The 16,954-nt window shown below is 45.8% G+C and overlaps 1 protein-coding gene across 1 annotated transcript in view; it reads right to left on the reverse strand.

Annotated features, from left to right (window-relative positions):
* Positions 1 to 16,954, reverse strand: part of daam2 (dishevelled associated activator of morphogenesis 2) — a 183,351-nt gene that overhangs the window by 97,186 nt on the left and 69,211 nt on the right. Inside the window, exon 2 of the mRNA XM_042333487.1 lies at positions 6,997 to 7,203. Within this exon, the coding sequence (XP_042189421.1) occupies positions 6,997 to 7,167 (171 nt within the window). The 5' untranslated portion in view covers positions 7,168 to 7,203. The remainder of the gene's footprint in view (positions 1 to 6,996; positions 7,204 to 16,954) is intronic.

A 16,954-nucleotide genomic window follows, 5' to 3' on the forward strand; every position in this document is an offset into this window, starting at 1 on the left:
GGAACGGGTGGGGACGGAGCGGGGGAACCGCTGACGTCATAGTTGTCATTTTCAGAAGTGTGCGCGCGCAACAACAAAAAAAATCCTCTGTGTCCCCCCCAGGGCTCACATCAGGGCCCACCATGGTCCTGTTGGGTTGGCTGCCCCAGCCCATGAGATAATGTTTCCATCCACCTGGCCGCTCGCTCCCGGTCCCCGCGTGCGCACTATGGCTGCCGCTATGACCCATGCCCCCTCACCCCCTCCTTCCCTCCCTCCTCTCTACTCCCAAACCCTCCCCCCTCTGCATCTCTCCCACTCTCTCCTCCTCTCTCTCCGTCCCTCTCACCTTCTATCCCCACTTGACCCTTCTACAACCTCCCTCTGTTCCAGTCTGGGAATCCTCCGCCGGGCGCACCGTGGCACTCGCGCGTTGGCTGTCCAGCAGCAGCCACACCGACTGCCCCATTCCCCACCACACTCGCCAGCCACCCCAGACACAGACCCGGGGAGCCAACCTCCCCTCCCTCATCTCCATTTCCCCCACCCCTGCCTCACAACCGGGACCCCCCTCCCTCCCACACACCCTTCTGTCAACCGCTCCATCCACATCGGACTACAAAACGTCCGCTCCCTCTGTAACAAGGCCCTGGTCATCAACGATCTCATCCTTGATGAGAGCATTGACATCATGGCCTTAACGGAAACCTGGCTCACCCCAGGCGACACCTTCCCCCTCACGGAGGCCACACCACCCGGCTACACCTCCCACCACATCCCTCGCCCCAACCGCCGTGGCGGTGGTGTTGCCCTTATCTCAAGGACACCACTTGCCCTATCCCCCTACTCCTCTGGCTCTTTCCCCTCTTTTGAGCACCTCACCCTCTCCCACACCTCCTTCCTCTCACTTAAAATCCTCCTCCTCTACCGGCCCCCTAAAACCTCTCCCACCTTTATCTCTGATATCTCGACACTTCTCACATCTCTCTGCCTCTGCTCTGATCGCCTCATCATCCTGGGCGACTTTAACCTGCACTTCACCCCCTCCTGCTCAATCTCCTCAGATTTCTCTTCCCTGCTCTCCTCGCTCAACCTCTCCCTCCACATCAACTCCCCCACTCACAGTCACGGCCACCCACTCGACTTGGTGATCACCCGGGGCCTCAGTGTCTCGGATGTCATTATCACCGACAAGGCCGTCTCCAACCACCACTTCATCTCCTTCACCACCTCCACCCACCTCCACCAGACCCACCACCATCTTCTACCGCCCCTGGAAGAAGTTACCCCCTCAATCCCTAACCGCTGCCTTGGAGTCCTCTGAACTCCTCTCCCTCTGGCCTTCAACCCTCACTGACCCCTCTTCTGCTCTCACCCTCCTCCACAACACCCTCTCCTCCACACTTGACACTCTTGCCCCCATCACCTCCCGTACTGTCTCCTACTCTCGCTCCTCCCCCTGGTTCACCACCCACCTCCGCTCACTGAAGAGCCAGGTGCGGGCCGCTGAACGCACCTGTCAAATCTGGCCTAACGGTCCACCGACAAATCTGGCTGGACCTCCTCAAAATCTACCGCTCCACTCTAGCCTCGGCCAAATCGTCCTTCTACTCCAGGATAATCCTGGAGGCGAAGGACAACCCCAGGCTACTGTTCTCTACCACATCCCAACTCCTCCGTCCCCCCGCCACCCCGCGCAGGTCATCTCCTCCAACCTTCACTGCGAGGAGATGCTGGATTTCCTTGAATCCAAATCAAGGGAATTCGCTCCGCGGTCACTTCCCCTCCAACATCCACCCACACCCCACCCCTTCCCTCCCACACTCCGACTCCTACCCATCCTCCCCTACACACTTTCGTACCCGTTTCCCCACCCTCTGTCACCAAACTCATCCTATCCCTGAAACCCACCACCTGCTCCCTTGACCCCATCCCCACTCCTTATCTCCCAGCTCCACCTCCTTGCCCCACATATCACAGACATCGTCAACCTGTCCCTCTCCTCTGGCTCTGTTCCCATTCCCTTAAAAACTGCCACCATCACTCCCACCTTGAAAAAACCCTCCCTTGATGCGTCGCAGCTATCAAGCTACCGGCCCATCTCCAACCTCCCCTTCCTGTCCAAGGTCCTGGAAAGAGTTGTCGCCTCCCAGCTGCGCTCTTTCCTCTCCAACCATTCATTATTCGAACCCCTTCAGTCGGGTTTCCGTGCTGCCCATAGCACAGAAACTGCCCTGGTCAAGGTCACCAATGACATCCTGACCATCTGTGACCAGGGCTCCCTCTGCCTCCTCGACCTATCGGCAGCATTCGATACGGTCGACCATGCTATCCTCCTCCACCGCTTGTCCTCCCACCTAAACCTTCAAGGCCCTGTCCTTGAGTGGTTTAGGTCGTACCTCTCCCACCGTCTTCACTTTGTCTCCACAAATGTTTTTTCCTCCACCCCCCGCACTGTCTTGTGCAGTGTCCCTCAGGGCTCTGTCCTCGGTCCCCTCCTCTTCACCCTCTATATGCTCCCCCTTGGTGACATCATCCGCAGACATGGGGTTAACTTCCACATGTATGCGGATGACACCCAACTCTACCTTTCCTCCTCTACCCTCAACTCCACGACCACCGATGTCCTGACAGCTGCCTGTCCGACATCGAGTCCTGGACGAGAGATAACTTTCTTCAGCTCAACGTGCGCAAAACTGAGGCCCTCCTGATTGGCTCACGTCAGCGCCTCCGCACCTCAGGCGCTGACACCATCAGCATCCAAGGCTGCACTCTCCACCTCTCAAAGCCAGTCAGGAACCTCGGTGTTCTGTTCGACCCTGAGCTGTCCTTTCTCCCTCATATCCGCGCCACAACTGGCACCGCCTTCCATCACCTCCGGAAGTTCGCCAGACTACGGCACTACCTCACCCCTCACGCTGCTGAAACTCTGGTCCACGCCTTTGTCACCTCAAGGCTGGACTATGGGAACTCTCTCCTCGCCGGCCTTCCCGCCACCTCCCTCCACAAGCTGCAGGTCATTCAGAACTCTGCAGCTCGTGTACTGTCCCGCACCAGGCTTCGCGACCACATCACTCCCACCCTCGCTCGCCTCCACTGGCTCCCCATCCCCCAGAGGATCGATTTCAAGATCCTCATCCTCACCTACAAGGCCATTCACGGAGTTTTAGGAGAGGTGTGGGGGGGGGAAGACAGCTACAATTGAACTGACGGATCCTCCGATCTAGGGTTCCACTGCTCATAATACTCCTTGCATTTCATATAGCGCCTTATCATGTCTTCGAGACATCTTAAAATGCTTCACAGAATATACTGTAAAGTGAATTGACTGTATATTTTGTGGGTGAAACGCAGCAGCAACAACAACAACAACAACAAGATTTCATTTATAGAGCGCCTTTCACGTCGGGAGGACGTCCCAAAGGCGCTGGACAGTTGGGTCAGGACCCGAGCAGGGGGGAAATGGTCAGGGTGAGAGGAGGGAAGGGAGGGAGTGAGGAGGGGGAAATGGACAGGGTGAGGGGAGGGAGGGAGCGAGAAGGGGTAGAGAGTCGAGAGGGGAGCTGAAGGCACTGTCAAAGAGAAAGGTCTTGAGACCGGCCTTGAAGGAGGAAAGGGAGGAGGCAAGGCGAAGGCACTGGGGGATAGAGTTCCAAGCCTCGGGGCTGAAAGACTGAAGGCCCGGCCACCGATCGTAGGGCGGTTAGGGCGGGGGATGTGGAGCAGACCGGAGCCAGAGGAACGGAGGGTACAGGCAGGTAAGTAGGGAATAGTAGGTCGGAGAGGTAGGAGGGAGCAAGGCCGTGAATGGCCTTGTAGGTGAGGATGAGGATCTTGAAATCAATCCTCTGGGGGATGGGGAGCCAGTGGAGGCGAGCGAGGGTGGGAGTGATGTGGTTGCGAAGCCTGGTGCGGGACAGTACACGAGCTGCAGAGTTCTGAATGACCTGCAGCTTGTGGAGGGAGGTGCTGGGAAGGCGGCGAGGAGAGAGTTCCCATAGTCCAGCCTTGAGGTGATAAAGGCGGGGACCAGAGTTTCAGCAGCGTGAGGGGTGAGGTAGTGCCATAGTCTGGCGATATTCCGGAGGTGATGGAAGGCGGTGCCAGTTGTGGCGCGGATATGAGGGGGAAAGGACAGCTCAGGGTCGAACAGAACACCGAGGTTCCTGACTGCTTTGAGAGGTGGAGAGTGCAGCCTTGGATGCTGATGCTGTCAGCGCCTGAGGTGCGGAGGCGCTGACGTGAGCCAATCAGGAGGGCCTCAATTTTACGCACGTTGAGCTGAAGAAAGTTGTCTCTCGTCCAGGACTCAATGTCAGACAGGCAGACTGTCAGGACATCGGTCGTCGTGGAGTTGAGGGTAGAGGAGGAAGCAGCCAATTGCGCACAGCAGTGACCCACAAACAGTTGTGGATTGAGTGACCAAATTATTATTATTTTATTTATTTATTTGAGGGATTATTACTCCCGGAAAAGTGATCTGCGAATGGACTAAAAACCGGGTTCCTACTTACTGCTAAGTTATCAGAGGCGTGTGGAGTACGGAAATTTGCACAAAGTTTTGCATTGCCCGGGAATCAAACCCAGGTCTCTCACTTGCGAGGCAAGTGCTCTAATCACTGAGCTACAGGACTCCACGCTCATGTTAAAGTGTGCATGTGAGATGTTCCCCCACCAAAAATAATTCTGAATCAGATTCAATTAAGTTTTTCTGCTTCCAGCCTTGCCCAACATGAATATGTGCAGCACAGATTGGCAGAAACCTTTCAAAGGTACCACTTGGCTCAGTCAATAGAACTCTCACCTCTGACTCAGAAGGTTGTGGGCTCAAGCTGATGCTTAGACTTTGAGCACAACAGTGGGAGGGCTGGAGGAGGTGTCATCCTTTGAATGAGACTTTAAAATAAAGGTCTTCTCTGTATAAGTAGTTGTTAAAGATCCCATTACACTTTTCAAAAAGAGTTTCTCTCCTGGCCAGCAAACCTCCAGAAAAATTGGTCATTCACTTCTTGGCTGGGCTATTGCTGTCCTTAAATTTTCAGCGCTTTGGGAGGTCCTCCCGACGTGAAAGGCACTTTATAAATGTAATTTTGTTGTTGTTGTTGTAAATTGGCTGGCATATGTGCCTATAAATATGCATTAATTATATTTGAAAGCAATTCCGTGTGAACAGCTTTGAAACATTTTGAGATTATAAGTGTTGTATCAAATGCAAAGATTATTATCATTATTAATTCAAGTTGTTGCGAGGTTAATGGATAACTATACTCCCAACCACAATAGCCAATGTTGTTTTACAGAGCTCTCTGATCCGTAAAGGTACCGGATGTTAATGCTGGAGAATGGACAACGTTCCATTCCAGATGCCCATTATTAATACTGGGCAAGTGCAATAGTTAGAGAAAGAGACTATCTACTTATCACTCTCCTGACCTAACTATAGAAACGTGTTCCAATTCCAGCAGTTTGACACCTTCCATTTCCCATCACCCACCATCCTTTGCCCCCTCCCTCCCCCCACCCCAGGTGAGATTGTCAAATTGAGGACCCATTTTTATTGTGAGCTCAGATCCATTGGCACCTCATTGAGACTCCTCTCCCAACCCTAAATTGATTTCAGATAGGATCATTTCAGACACAAACAGAGTGGAACTAAATGGATAAATAGAAATGCAAATCCAGCAACAATTGTCATTGATCATGGGCAAAGTATGACCATTTTTTCTTTGGAAATGACGGATTTCTGCTTTTCCCCCATCCTCATCACCAACCACATCAAGGGCCCTAAGGACAAATATAATGCTTCTCCATCACTCCTGAGATCAGCTATCATCAGTACAGACCAGTGATCAAACTCACTCTGTCCTGCTCAGCCATTCACAGAATAAGCTATTGGGGAGAAGTGCGGCTTTCTCTTCTGGAATTCTGGAACACAAAGCCTGTGTTTTTAACCAACAAATACTTAATAGGGGAGGGGAGTGTGGCAAGGGACACGTTGGAGCAGAAGCCCTCAAATGCTTAGTCTGTTTTCATTTATTGCTGTTTATTGTTCTTGTGTTGTCAAGTTCTCACTGTGGAGTCATCAGAGGAAAGACAGCAGTACAAAGTTTTCTGTTGATCCCAGATGCTTGGTGGGTTGACGTGGAAGAAAATCAATACAATAATATTCACAGTAGGATGCATTGCATGGCCTAAAGTGACTGGGCAGCATTGCTCTCAACCACAATCTAGTATGTTGGACCACCTGTCCATAAAGAGCACTAACTCATCCCAAAGGATGAGTAATTTGAAGATCCATTCCAATGTTGCTCAAATGTGTGATGTTCACCCCATTTTCCATCCTTCTTTAGAAAATACTTGATTGTATGTGATGCAATAGCTAGCACATAAGGCGCACACTGTTTTCCAGACACTGGCAATAACAACTCGTGTCCATACAGTGCCTTTCAAAACAGGAATACCTCAAAGCAGTTTACAGAATAGTTAGAAATGAAGTGAAATTCAAATGAATTAAAATCTCATCTAATTATTGTTTATGGGATATTGCTGGGACAGTTTAGCTGCCATATTGCCTGTATTGCAACCTTCACTTAATTTCTGATCAGTTTTGATGTGTAAGGTGCTCTGAGATGTTTATTGTATGTGAAAGGTGCTCTACAAAAGCAACTTATTAATTATAATCAAAGGCAAAATACTGGAGATGCTGGAAAGTTGAAATAAAAACAGAAGTTGCTGGGAACACACAGCAAGTCAAACAGCATCTATGGGCAGAAGAAAGTGAGTTATTGTTTCAGGTTGATGACCTTTCGGCGTGAGTTAACTCACTTTTAAGTGAGTGAGTTAAGTGAGTTAACTCACTTTTCTCTCTCCATAGATGCTCCCTGACCCTAGCGACTGTTCCCAGCGACTTCTATGTTTATTATTAATTATAATAATGGTCATCAAATTATATCAACACAATTCAATTTCGATCGCTTGTTGTTAAACAACTTCCCTGCTAGACTTCAAGACACTTACAACGAGCTCCGTAAACCTGGCATTGAGTTCTTCTGTGGGCGGCATTGGCAGTGAGAACTCCAGGAGCTGCAGGGGGACACTTCTGTCCTTGAAGGTGATTTCTGGGTGCTCGCTGCTCCTCAGGCAGCACAAAAACCCCAGCACATGCCGGTTCCTCTTCCGTGGCGCCATGGTCACCTTGTGCTTTTGCTATCTACAGTTCATGATCTGTGGAAAAGAAATGGAAACATAGTCCATCAGTGAACCTGCACAGTTTCAACTTGGAGAGCCCTCACAGAGGAAAGCCATTCAGCCATTTCATCTGCATTGGTGCTAGTGCACAGTAGGAACACAGGAACAGGTGGAGATTATTCAACCTATCCAGCTTGTTTCGCCAGTTAATTAGAAGGCAGGCCTTTTAATGCACAATGAGATAAATAAATACAGGGTGACCAAAAAGTTGTGATACCATTACAATATCTAATAAGTCTTAAAGAAATTATGATATTTTGGGTTTTTTAGATAATAGGGTAATTATCACAACTTTTTGGTCACCCTGTACTTCAGAAGTAATACCATTGCTTCTCAAATTTTTGTTACCCAGAGAGTTGTTACGGTCTGCAACGCACTCCCTGAAAGAGTGGTCGAAACAGATTCGATAACAACTTTCAAAATGGAATTGGATAGGTACTCGAAAAGAAAAAAATGTGCAGGGCTATGGGGTAAGAGCAGCTATGGGGTAAGGGCGGGGGAGTGGAACTAATTGGTAGCTCTTTCAAAGAGCCGGCACAGGAACAATGGGCCAAATGGCCTCCTTCTGTGCTATAAAATTCTATGATTCTATAATTCTATGACCTGTCCTTTTTTTAAACACCTCAATCGACTGTACCACCATTATTATTATTTATCACGATCAGTTACTATAATCACTATAATCTCTCTAGCTTTCAGGAATACGACTCAAATTTAGCCAATCTCTCATTGTGGCCCAGGAGGTTAAGAGAAGGAAAAAGAAACACTCCTAAATAACACAAAGCTTCTTCCATAAACATTATAAAAATGATTCCAATGGGAGGGAAAAATAAAAGTTGATTTAACCTGGCAAAGCTGCTTGATTGAATATATAGACCTCTGCACCCAACAAATGACCTAAACATTTTGTTGCTGGGGGATTACTTTCTTTGAATTATAAGATTTACAAAACTAGAACTGTTGGCGTGTGGGCAGTGAAAGGAGTAAATCACCAGCTGGTTAACAGCAGCAAAGTGACAGCACTGGGTCAAACTGACCCCACAAGGCACAGTCCCTCTTTTAATACTTCCTGAGCTGTCAAGTCATTTCTCGTCTGTGGGGTAGCCCCCACACCTCACTGTCAAGCCTGGCAAACCAGCCAAAAAATAAAAATAAAACAATAAATCATCTTACACACTCCGGAGCCATTATTCTGGATGAAATCTTAGAGTTGTTTGTAGTGATTCATAAAATCAATTAACAGAAGGAACCCTTTTTGAAATGCCACAACCTTTGTCCCCTACAATTCATTGCTCTGTCTCGTCATCTTTGTCTCCCAGTCGAGGCCTCAAGACTATGGAACTCATAGAATTTTAGAAATTACAGTGCAGAACTCTGTCATTCAGCAAGTTGAACCTAAACTGATCCTAACTCATCTAATGAAGCTATAATAATAACAACAATAATAATCCATGCCTTTGATATAGCACCTATTCACATCGTTGAGACGTCTCATAGAATTCAACTGGAAGTGGGCTAATTTCAGTGAGCTAAAAAGGGACCTGAGCAAGATAGATTGCAAAGAAAGATTGGCAGGTAAGACAGCAAATGAACAATGGCCTTCAAGGAGGAGATGGTTCGGGGACAGAGCAAATACATTCCCACAAAGGGGAAAGGTAAGACAGTCAAACCTCCCTGGATGTCTAAGGAAATTGGGATTAAAATCAAACAGAAAAAGGAGGCTTATGAACAAATGTCAGGTCCAAAAGAAACAAAATAATCAAATAGAATATAGGAAGTACAGAGGAGAAGTGAAAAAGGAAATAAGAGGGGCGAAGAGACTGCACGAGAAAAGATTAGTAGGAAACATAAAAGGGAATCCTAAGGTATTTTGTAAGCATATCAAGAGTAAAAGGTTAGTCAAAGATAGGGTGGGTCCAATTAGGGACCCGAGTGGAAATCTTCTTGTTGAGGCAGAGGGCATGGCTGATGTATTAAATAAGTACTTTGCAACTGTCTTCACAAAAGAAGATGATGCAACCAGTGCCACAATATTGTAGGCTTGTGAACAGAAATTGGATATGATAAAAATCAACGGAGAGGACGTACTAAAAAGGCTATCAGTGCTCAACATAGATAAGTCACCTGGTCTGGACGGAATGCATCCAAGGATACTGAGGGAAGCAAGGGTGGAAATAGCGGAGGCTCTGGTCACAATCTTTCAATCCTCTTTGGACACGCGAGTGGTGCCAGGGGACTGGAAGCTTGCAAATGTTACTCACCTGTACAAAAAGGGGCAGAAGGATAAAACTGAGAACCACAGGCCAATCAGCCTAACATCAGTAGTAGGAAAACTTCTGGAGACTATAATCCGAGACAATATAAATTCTCACTTAGAAATATATGGTTTAACAACACAGATTTGTTAAAGGCAGATCGTGTCTGACAAACCTTATAGCATTTTTTGATGAAGTGACTGAGAGGGTGGATGAAGGTACTGCAGTAGACGTAGTTTATCTAGATTTTCAAAAGGCATTTGACAAAGTGCTACATAAGAGACTTATAAACAAAATAGAAACCCATGGTATTAAAGGGACTGTGCAACATGGATCCAGAACTGGCTAGGAGACAGAAAGCAGAGAGTGGTAGGTAGTAAACAGTTGCTTTTCTGACTGGAGGGAGGTGTGTAGTGCTGTCCCTCAGGGAACCACTGCTCTTTCTGATTTATATTAATGAGCTGGACCTGGATATAGGGAGCACAATTTCCAAATTTGCAGACGATACTAAGCTAGGAAAAGTAGTTAATGATGAGGAGGATAGCACCAGACTCCAAGAGAACCTAGACAAATTGATAAAATGGGCAGAAATGTGGCAGATGAAGTTTAATGTGGAGAAATGCGTTGCATTTTGGTAGGAAGAATGAGGAGAGGCAATATAAGCTGATGGTGCAATCTTAAAGGGGGCAAATGAACAGAGAGACCTGGGGGTCCACTTAAGCAAATCTCTGAAGGTGGCAGGACAGGTAGATAAAGCTGTTAAAAAAAGCATACGTGATATTAGATTTTATAAATAGGGCATAGAATTCAAAAGTCAGGAGGTTATGTTGAATATTTATAAAATGCTGGTTAGGCCTCAGTTCTGGGCACCGCACTTTAGGAAAGATGTTAGGGCATTGGAGAGGGTGCAAAGGAGGTTTATTACCAGGATGGTACCAGCAATGAAGGACCTTAGTTATGAGGAGAGGTTAGCGAAACGAGGATTATTCTCCCTAGAGCAGAGAAGATTAAGAGGGGATTTAATAGAGGTTTTCAAGATCATGAGAGGATTTGATAGGTTGAACCGCGAAAAACTGTTTCCACTGGCATGTGGGTCAGTAAGCTGAGGACACCGATTTAAGTTAGTTGTTAAAAGAAACAGAAGGGAGGTTAGGAAAAGAAATTTCACCCAGCGAGTTGTTCAGATCTGGAATGCATTACCTGAAAGGGTAGTGGAAGCTGATTCAATAACAACTTTTAAGAGAGAGGTAGATGGGTAGAGGACAAGATTGCAGGGCTATGGAGAGAAAGCGGGCCAATGGGATTGAGTTGGATTGCTCTTTTCAGAGCCAGCGCAGACACAGTGGGCCGAATGGCCTCTTTCTGTGCTGTATAATTCTATGATTCTATGATTCTAATTATACAACACAGAACGAGGCCATTTGGCCCATCGTGTCTGTGCCGGCTCTTTCAAAAGAGCTATCCAAATCAATCCCACTCGCCCGCTCTCTCCCCATAGCCCTGCAAACTTGTCCTCCCCAAATAATTATCTACCTCTCTCTTAAAAGTTGTTTTCGAATTGGCTTCCACCACCCTTTCAGGCAATGCATTCCAGCGCTTTAAATATACTGTGAAATGAATTGACTGTATACTTTGGGGGAAATGTGGCAGAGCAAGCTGTGTCCCACAAACAGTCGTGGATTGAATGACCAAATTATTATTATTTTTGAAGGGATTATTACTCCCGAGAAAGCATTCCGCAATTCGGCTAACAAGCAGGTTCCTACTTACTGCTAAGTAATCAGAAGCGTATGGAATAAGGAAACCTAGTAGGTCCTCTCGCTTGCGACTATCAGGACTATCTACTGTAAACCTAACTTTTTCCCTGTATGTGTTTATGTTGTATGTCTTCAAAAGTTTGTGCAATTCTTAGAACTCCTTACCTCTCTCAATCTTCCCCTCTTCCTCCTATCTTCAGCTAGGTTTGGTGTCACTAATTTTTTGATTTGCCTCCTGCTCTCTCCTGAATCATGACACTTCACCTCAGTTTCACAGAATAATCTATCCAATTATTCCATGTAAAGTGGCAAGAGACCAAACAGATGTTTCTACAAGGGAAAGTTAATGACATAAACTGGTTTCTTTTTAAAATCTCCTCCCATATCCAGCACTATACCTTCAGCACATGGTTAGGCTTAAAGCTCTGAAGACATTATCTTTGTAGCCACCAGCAGTGGATAACAGAGGAAAGGTATTGGATGTTATGGGGAAAAAGAGCAGAGAATTTAGAATTTGAATTTGATACATGGTGGATTGATTCTTGGAGGAGTTAAAAAAAATGGGCCAAATGGTACCCTATTGTGTCATTCACTGTGCCTATGCTTTCGTTGTCGTTTCCGAGCGTGGAGAATGGCATTTCAGTGCCACTTCAAGAAATACCAGACAAATTCAATCTGAGTTAAGTCAATATTCTGTGAAATGCTCAGAAATCTTTGGAATTTTGTACCCAGCAATTAAGCTGGTCCCAAGAAGGGCATTACCCTCTTTGAGAAATCAGTTAGTCAGTGTTGCCTGATATTTCAAGCTGCTATTATTGTAGAGCAGCATTTCAGTGCAGTGTGTGACAGAATACTGACCTCATACACAATTCAGTTTGGCCGGTATCCCGTAAGGTGACACTGAAACGCTGGTCTCCTCAATCAGAACAATGGTAGATTCCAACACTAACAAAGAGTCATCTGTCAGTGACTTTGAACTGAACCTTTATGCCATAGTCGGGGAAAGGGGGGAATCCAGCTCCAACATATTCAATGTGATATATTATATGGCTTGCAAATTTCACCTCAAGATTTCTAAACAGATTCATAAGAATATATAGGAATATAAGAAATGCTCTGGACGAAAAAAAAACAAGGTCCATCTAGTTCTTCTTCCACCTTCCTGGCGGTCGCATGCACATACTTCCCAGACTGCCTATGTATTTCCTAAAACTACTTAATCTGTGTTTGAAAGACTTTCCTGCTTCAACCGTCTCCTTACGTTTACTATTCGCTCACTAGAATAGTGTTTGCGTAGATTCGTTCTGAAATTATCCCCCTCCAATTGCAGGCCTTGTCCTCTGATTTTACTATTCTGGACAGTTGAAACAGCCTGTCATGATCTATATTGCCTCTTTGGAATCTTAAAGACAGCAATGATGTCGCCTCTCAATCTTCTCTTTACCAGCAGGAACATGCCCAATTTACTTAAGTCCCTCATAGTCCAGTCCTTCATTCCCTCAATCATTTTGGTTGCCCTTCTTTTATCTTCTCAATTTCTGCAAAATCCTTTTTGTACTGCGGCGACCAGAACTGTACACAGTATTCTAAGTATGGTCTCACCACACCACACATTCACACGAATGATTGTTGATGTATCTCCTGAGCCCGCCTGCCTGCCTCCCTGCCTCCCTCACTCACTGACTGACTTACTTACTTTGTATCAAAGGAAAAGCATCCCTCAGCGGAATCAGTGAGAAGCAACAATAGATAAAGCTCAAATCTGTCCAAAAACAGAGAGAGCTGGAAAAACTCAGCAGGTCAGCATGAATCTTAAAGACAGCAATCATGTTGCCTCAAATCTGTCCTCCTGTTTAACAGCTGGCAATACAATCCACCAGAATTATCAAAGGCTGCCTGGGGCCACCAAGTACAGCTCAGCATAGACCCCATCCCCTTCCAGTAGCCATATGTAAGTGAGCAATCAGAATCATTCAACAAAGCCTTTGGATGAGACATCAAACTTACTTGAGGTGGACATCAAGGATCCCATAATATGATTGGAAATGAGAAGGGAGTTTTCACTGGCGTCCTCACCAGCAATCCCCGATATAAACAAAATTGGTCATTGACTTATGGGACATTGCTGTGTGCAATTTGGCTGCTGTGTTTGCTTCCAAAATACTGTCACTAGACAGAAATTCCCTGGGAAAAGCTTTGAGGTAATTCAGCGTTACGGACGTTACATTAAGAGCAAGGATCACTATTAACAATGTAGTTATAGGAAGTGCTGACAATGTCACTTAACACTTGCTCAGCTCAGAGCAGGTGCCCGAGGACTGGTGCTTTGTAACCTTCTGTGGTGATGGCTTTCCAACGACCACTGTACCAGCTCTGTCCCAAAACACAATTTTTTTTACTCCATTTCATTCTGTGGACAACGATGGCATTTTGTCATCAATTAATATCCATACCTAGATGCTCCATGAGAAGCTAGTGGTCAGGTCCTGGACCAGCTACAATGAAGGAGCTCAAGTCTGAATAATCAAGCTCACAGCTCAGATGTTTATAACATGGCCTGCCAGTCATAAACATCTAAACTACCAACCAACAGTGGCGGACACCTCAAAGCACTAAGACAAAAGGACACAGTTCGGGGTGTGTGAAGTGCAATTTCTTTACTCAGGAGGTAATGAATGGCTGGAATGAGTTACCAAGAAGAGTTATTGAGGTCAGACCACTGGACTCATTTAAGAAACAGTTTAGTGTTATAATGGAATTATGGCAAGATTTTGATGCCAGTTTATGTCGGGAGAATACACCGGGTATTGGATATATAGGATTGGCCCACAAACTCATCTCACAGGATCCTTATAGTCTCTAGACAGAGAAGATTTTGATCCTACCAGTACAACCTGGATATAAACCCATGACACACTCACATCCACCCACACATGCACACACACAAGGAACAAACAAGAAACCAGTTGCTTAACAGCATCAAACCTTGCATGTAGTAAAGTGAAAATTAATCTTGCACAACAGGTAAAAACAAAGGAAACATCAATTCTCCTCTCTCTCCCTGTACCCTTGTATAATGACTACACTTGCCTGTCTGCAGGAAGCTCACAGAACAGACTTTTTTATTTTTTATTGCCATGATTAATTGTGTTCTTAGAATGCTCTTGGTGCAGCAGAGTTCTTACATGTAAGGACTATCAAGGGAAATGCTCTGAATACTCATTCAGACATTTTTCTGACCTGTTTCACGGGAAACTTCATCCAAATCTCTTTTGTGATCTTAAAATATTCCTTGCATTTGATATAGCGCTTTTCACATCAGGAGGGCATATTTTATATGTGCAGAGATTAATTTGTGCACAGCAATGTCCCACAATCAGCCATGAAGTGAGTAACTCATTTTATTTGTGGGATTGTTGGCAAAGACACTGCGAGAAACTACCTCCTCTTTTCCAGTAGTGTTATTAGGATCTTTAACATTACTGGAACAAACAGGTGGGAAACCTTGGTTTAATGTCCCATAGGAAGGAAGGATGACTCCTCCAACAATGCAGCACCTCCCCAGAACTGCATTGCACTATCAGCTTAAACTTGTGAGTTCAAAGAAATCCCAGATCAATACTTTAGGATGTATCAAGACAGGATAACAAGGGGACACAGGATTATAGTTGTAAAGGGCAATTTTAGGACCGATACCAGGAAGTTTGTCTTTAAGCAGATGGTAATTAATGATTGGAACAGTTTGGCAGGAAGGGTGGTAGTGTTGAGGACAGGGCAGGGTGTTCAGGAGGGAGGAGATTGGATTAGTTGAAGAGCCTTCTTTATCCAGACCATTGTTGTGATATTGTGAAGTGGGGCTTGAACTCCCAGCCTTCTGATTTGTAGGTGAGAGTAGATGAGAGTGCTACCAACTGAGCTAGGCTAGCATTTTGCTAGTTTTGTTGGTCAGCCAGCTGAGGTCACAAACTCAGCATTGATTGATTTGGATCTTAACCTGGTAACTTCCTTTCACAGTTTCAACCATTATTGTCAGGTTTGAGAACAATTAGAAATAAGGGCAAAGAGAAGAACTGTATATATTTATGCTATTTATTAATCATCTCATTTCAGTTAGTGGAATATTGCAAGCACATCTGACACCGTAACAGCATTCACTTTCAGACTGATTAATCTAATTCTGTAATTCAGACATTTCTTTGACTTAAAAGGTGTGTAATATAATGTGTTGGTCTCCTACAGGTGCTCAGTTGGCTCTGCATTCTGTAACTTGCTGGTTCACTGCTTCTGTGTCCTGCTGACCACAGCCTCTGGTTTGGCTGGATTTCTGTGCACGCTGAGCTCTAACTGTTCTATTATATAATTCCTGCCATGAACCACTGTAATTATGGGTTGACTCAGGAGAGGGCTCACTCTGTAAATCTATAAATTTATCAGCAACTTTTCATGAGTTTCTGATAAGTTTATAGAACCCGAGAGAACAAAGTAACCAGTAAGATTGTATTCACTTCAATACAAAGAGCACATTTCTGCAGTAAGTGTTTCAGGATACCCTCTCATCTCCTCTGTAGGTTGGTGGGTGAAACCTACATGAGCTCTGCTCTACTAGTTCCCCCACCCCAGAAACCAGCAGTGACTAGCTTCTCCTGAGATAGTCAAGGAGAGCAGAGAGAACATGTTTACCTCACCACCAGCCCCACCCCTCTACCCACTCACTCTTTACCCACTCACCCTCCCACCCTCTACCCCTCACCTTCTACCCACTCACCCTCTATCCACTCACCATCCCACCCTTTACCCATTCACTTTCTGCCCACTCAGGCTTCCAGTCAGTTTTGTGAAGGCCTTTGAGACTTCCTCTTGATGTGACAGGTGCTATGTAACTATAAATTATTGTCTGGTTGAATGAACAAAGAAGTTAGTGAGTGAGGGTGGGAAGAAGGGAGAGAAAGTGAGGGAGGGACAAACAAAGCAAGGAACTGTGTGGGGGGTGAGAGAGTGAGGGAGGAAAAAAGTGAGGGAAGAAGCAAATTAATTAGGGAGTTAGTGAGGGAAGGGTGGAGGGAGGAAACAACAATAATAATAATCCTTGCATCACGTCTTCAAGATGTCTCAAAGGGCTTCACAGAATATACTGTAAAGTAAATTGACTATATATTTTGCGGGCAAAATGAGGCAACAATTGCGCACAGCAGTGTCCCACAAACAGTTGTGGATTGAAGTGACTAATTTTTTAAAAAAAATTGAAGGGATTATTGCCCCCAGAAAAGCAATCCACTAATCGATTAACAACCGGGTTCGTACTTACTGCTAGGTAAACAGGGGTGTGGAGTAAGGAAACTTGCCTGGGAATCGAACCCAGGTCCTCTCACTTGCCAGGCAAGTGCTCTAACCACTGAGCTACAGGACTAAAGGAGGGAAGGAGAATGATGGAATAAGAAGAAAGTGACTGAGACTGAGTGTGGTATGAGTCGAGGATGGAGGCCCAGCTGGCACAGCAAGGGCAGGAGTGAAAGGAAACGCACTGCGCTGGAGCAGGGCAAAAAAAGACACGGTCTAGCTCCTGAGAGAGGAGCAGAACTGCAAACAAAACCAGTAAACCATCCTACTGCCATAGCATCTGCTCCTTTTTAAATGACCTCCCTCTTCCCCACCGGAAAATACTGCGCACAGTTCAGTCTTCACTGGCTGTGAACATATTTTTTTCACAAGCATATG

The sequence above is a fragment of the Callorhinchus milii genome, unplaced genomic scaffold, assembly GCF_018977255.1.
Source record: "Callorhinchus milii isolate IMCB2004 unplaced genomic scaffold, IMCB_Cmil_1.0 Scaffold3, whole genome shotgun sequence".
NCBI classification, from domain to species: domain Eukaryota; kingdom Metazoa; phylum Chordata; class Chondrichthyes; order Chimaeriformes; family Callorhinchidae; genus Callorhinchus; species Callorhinchus milii.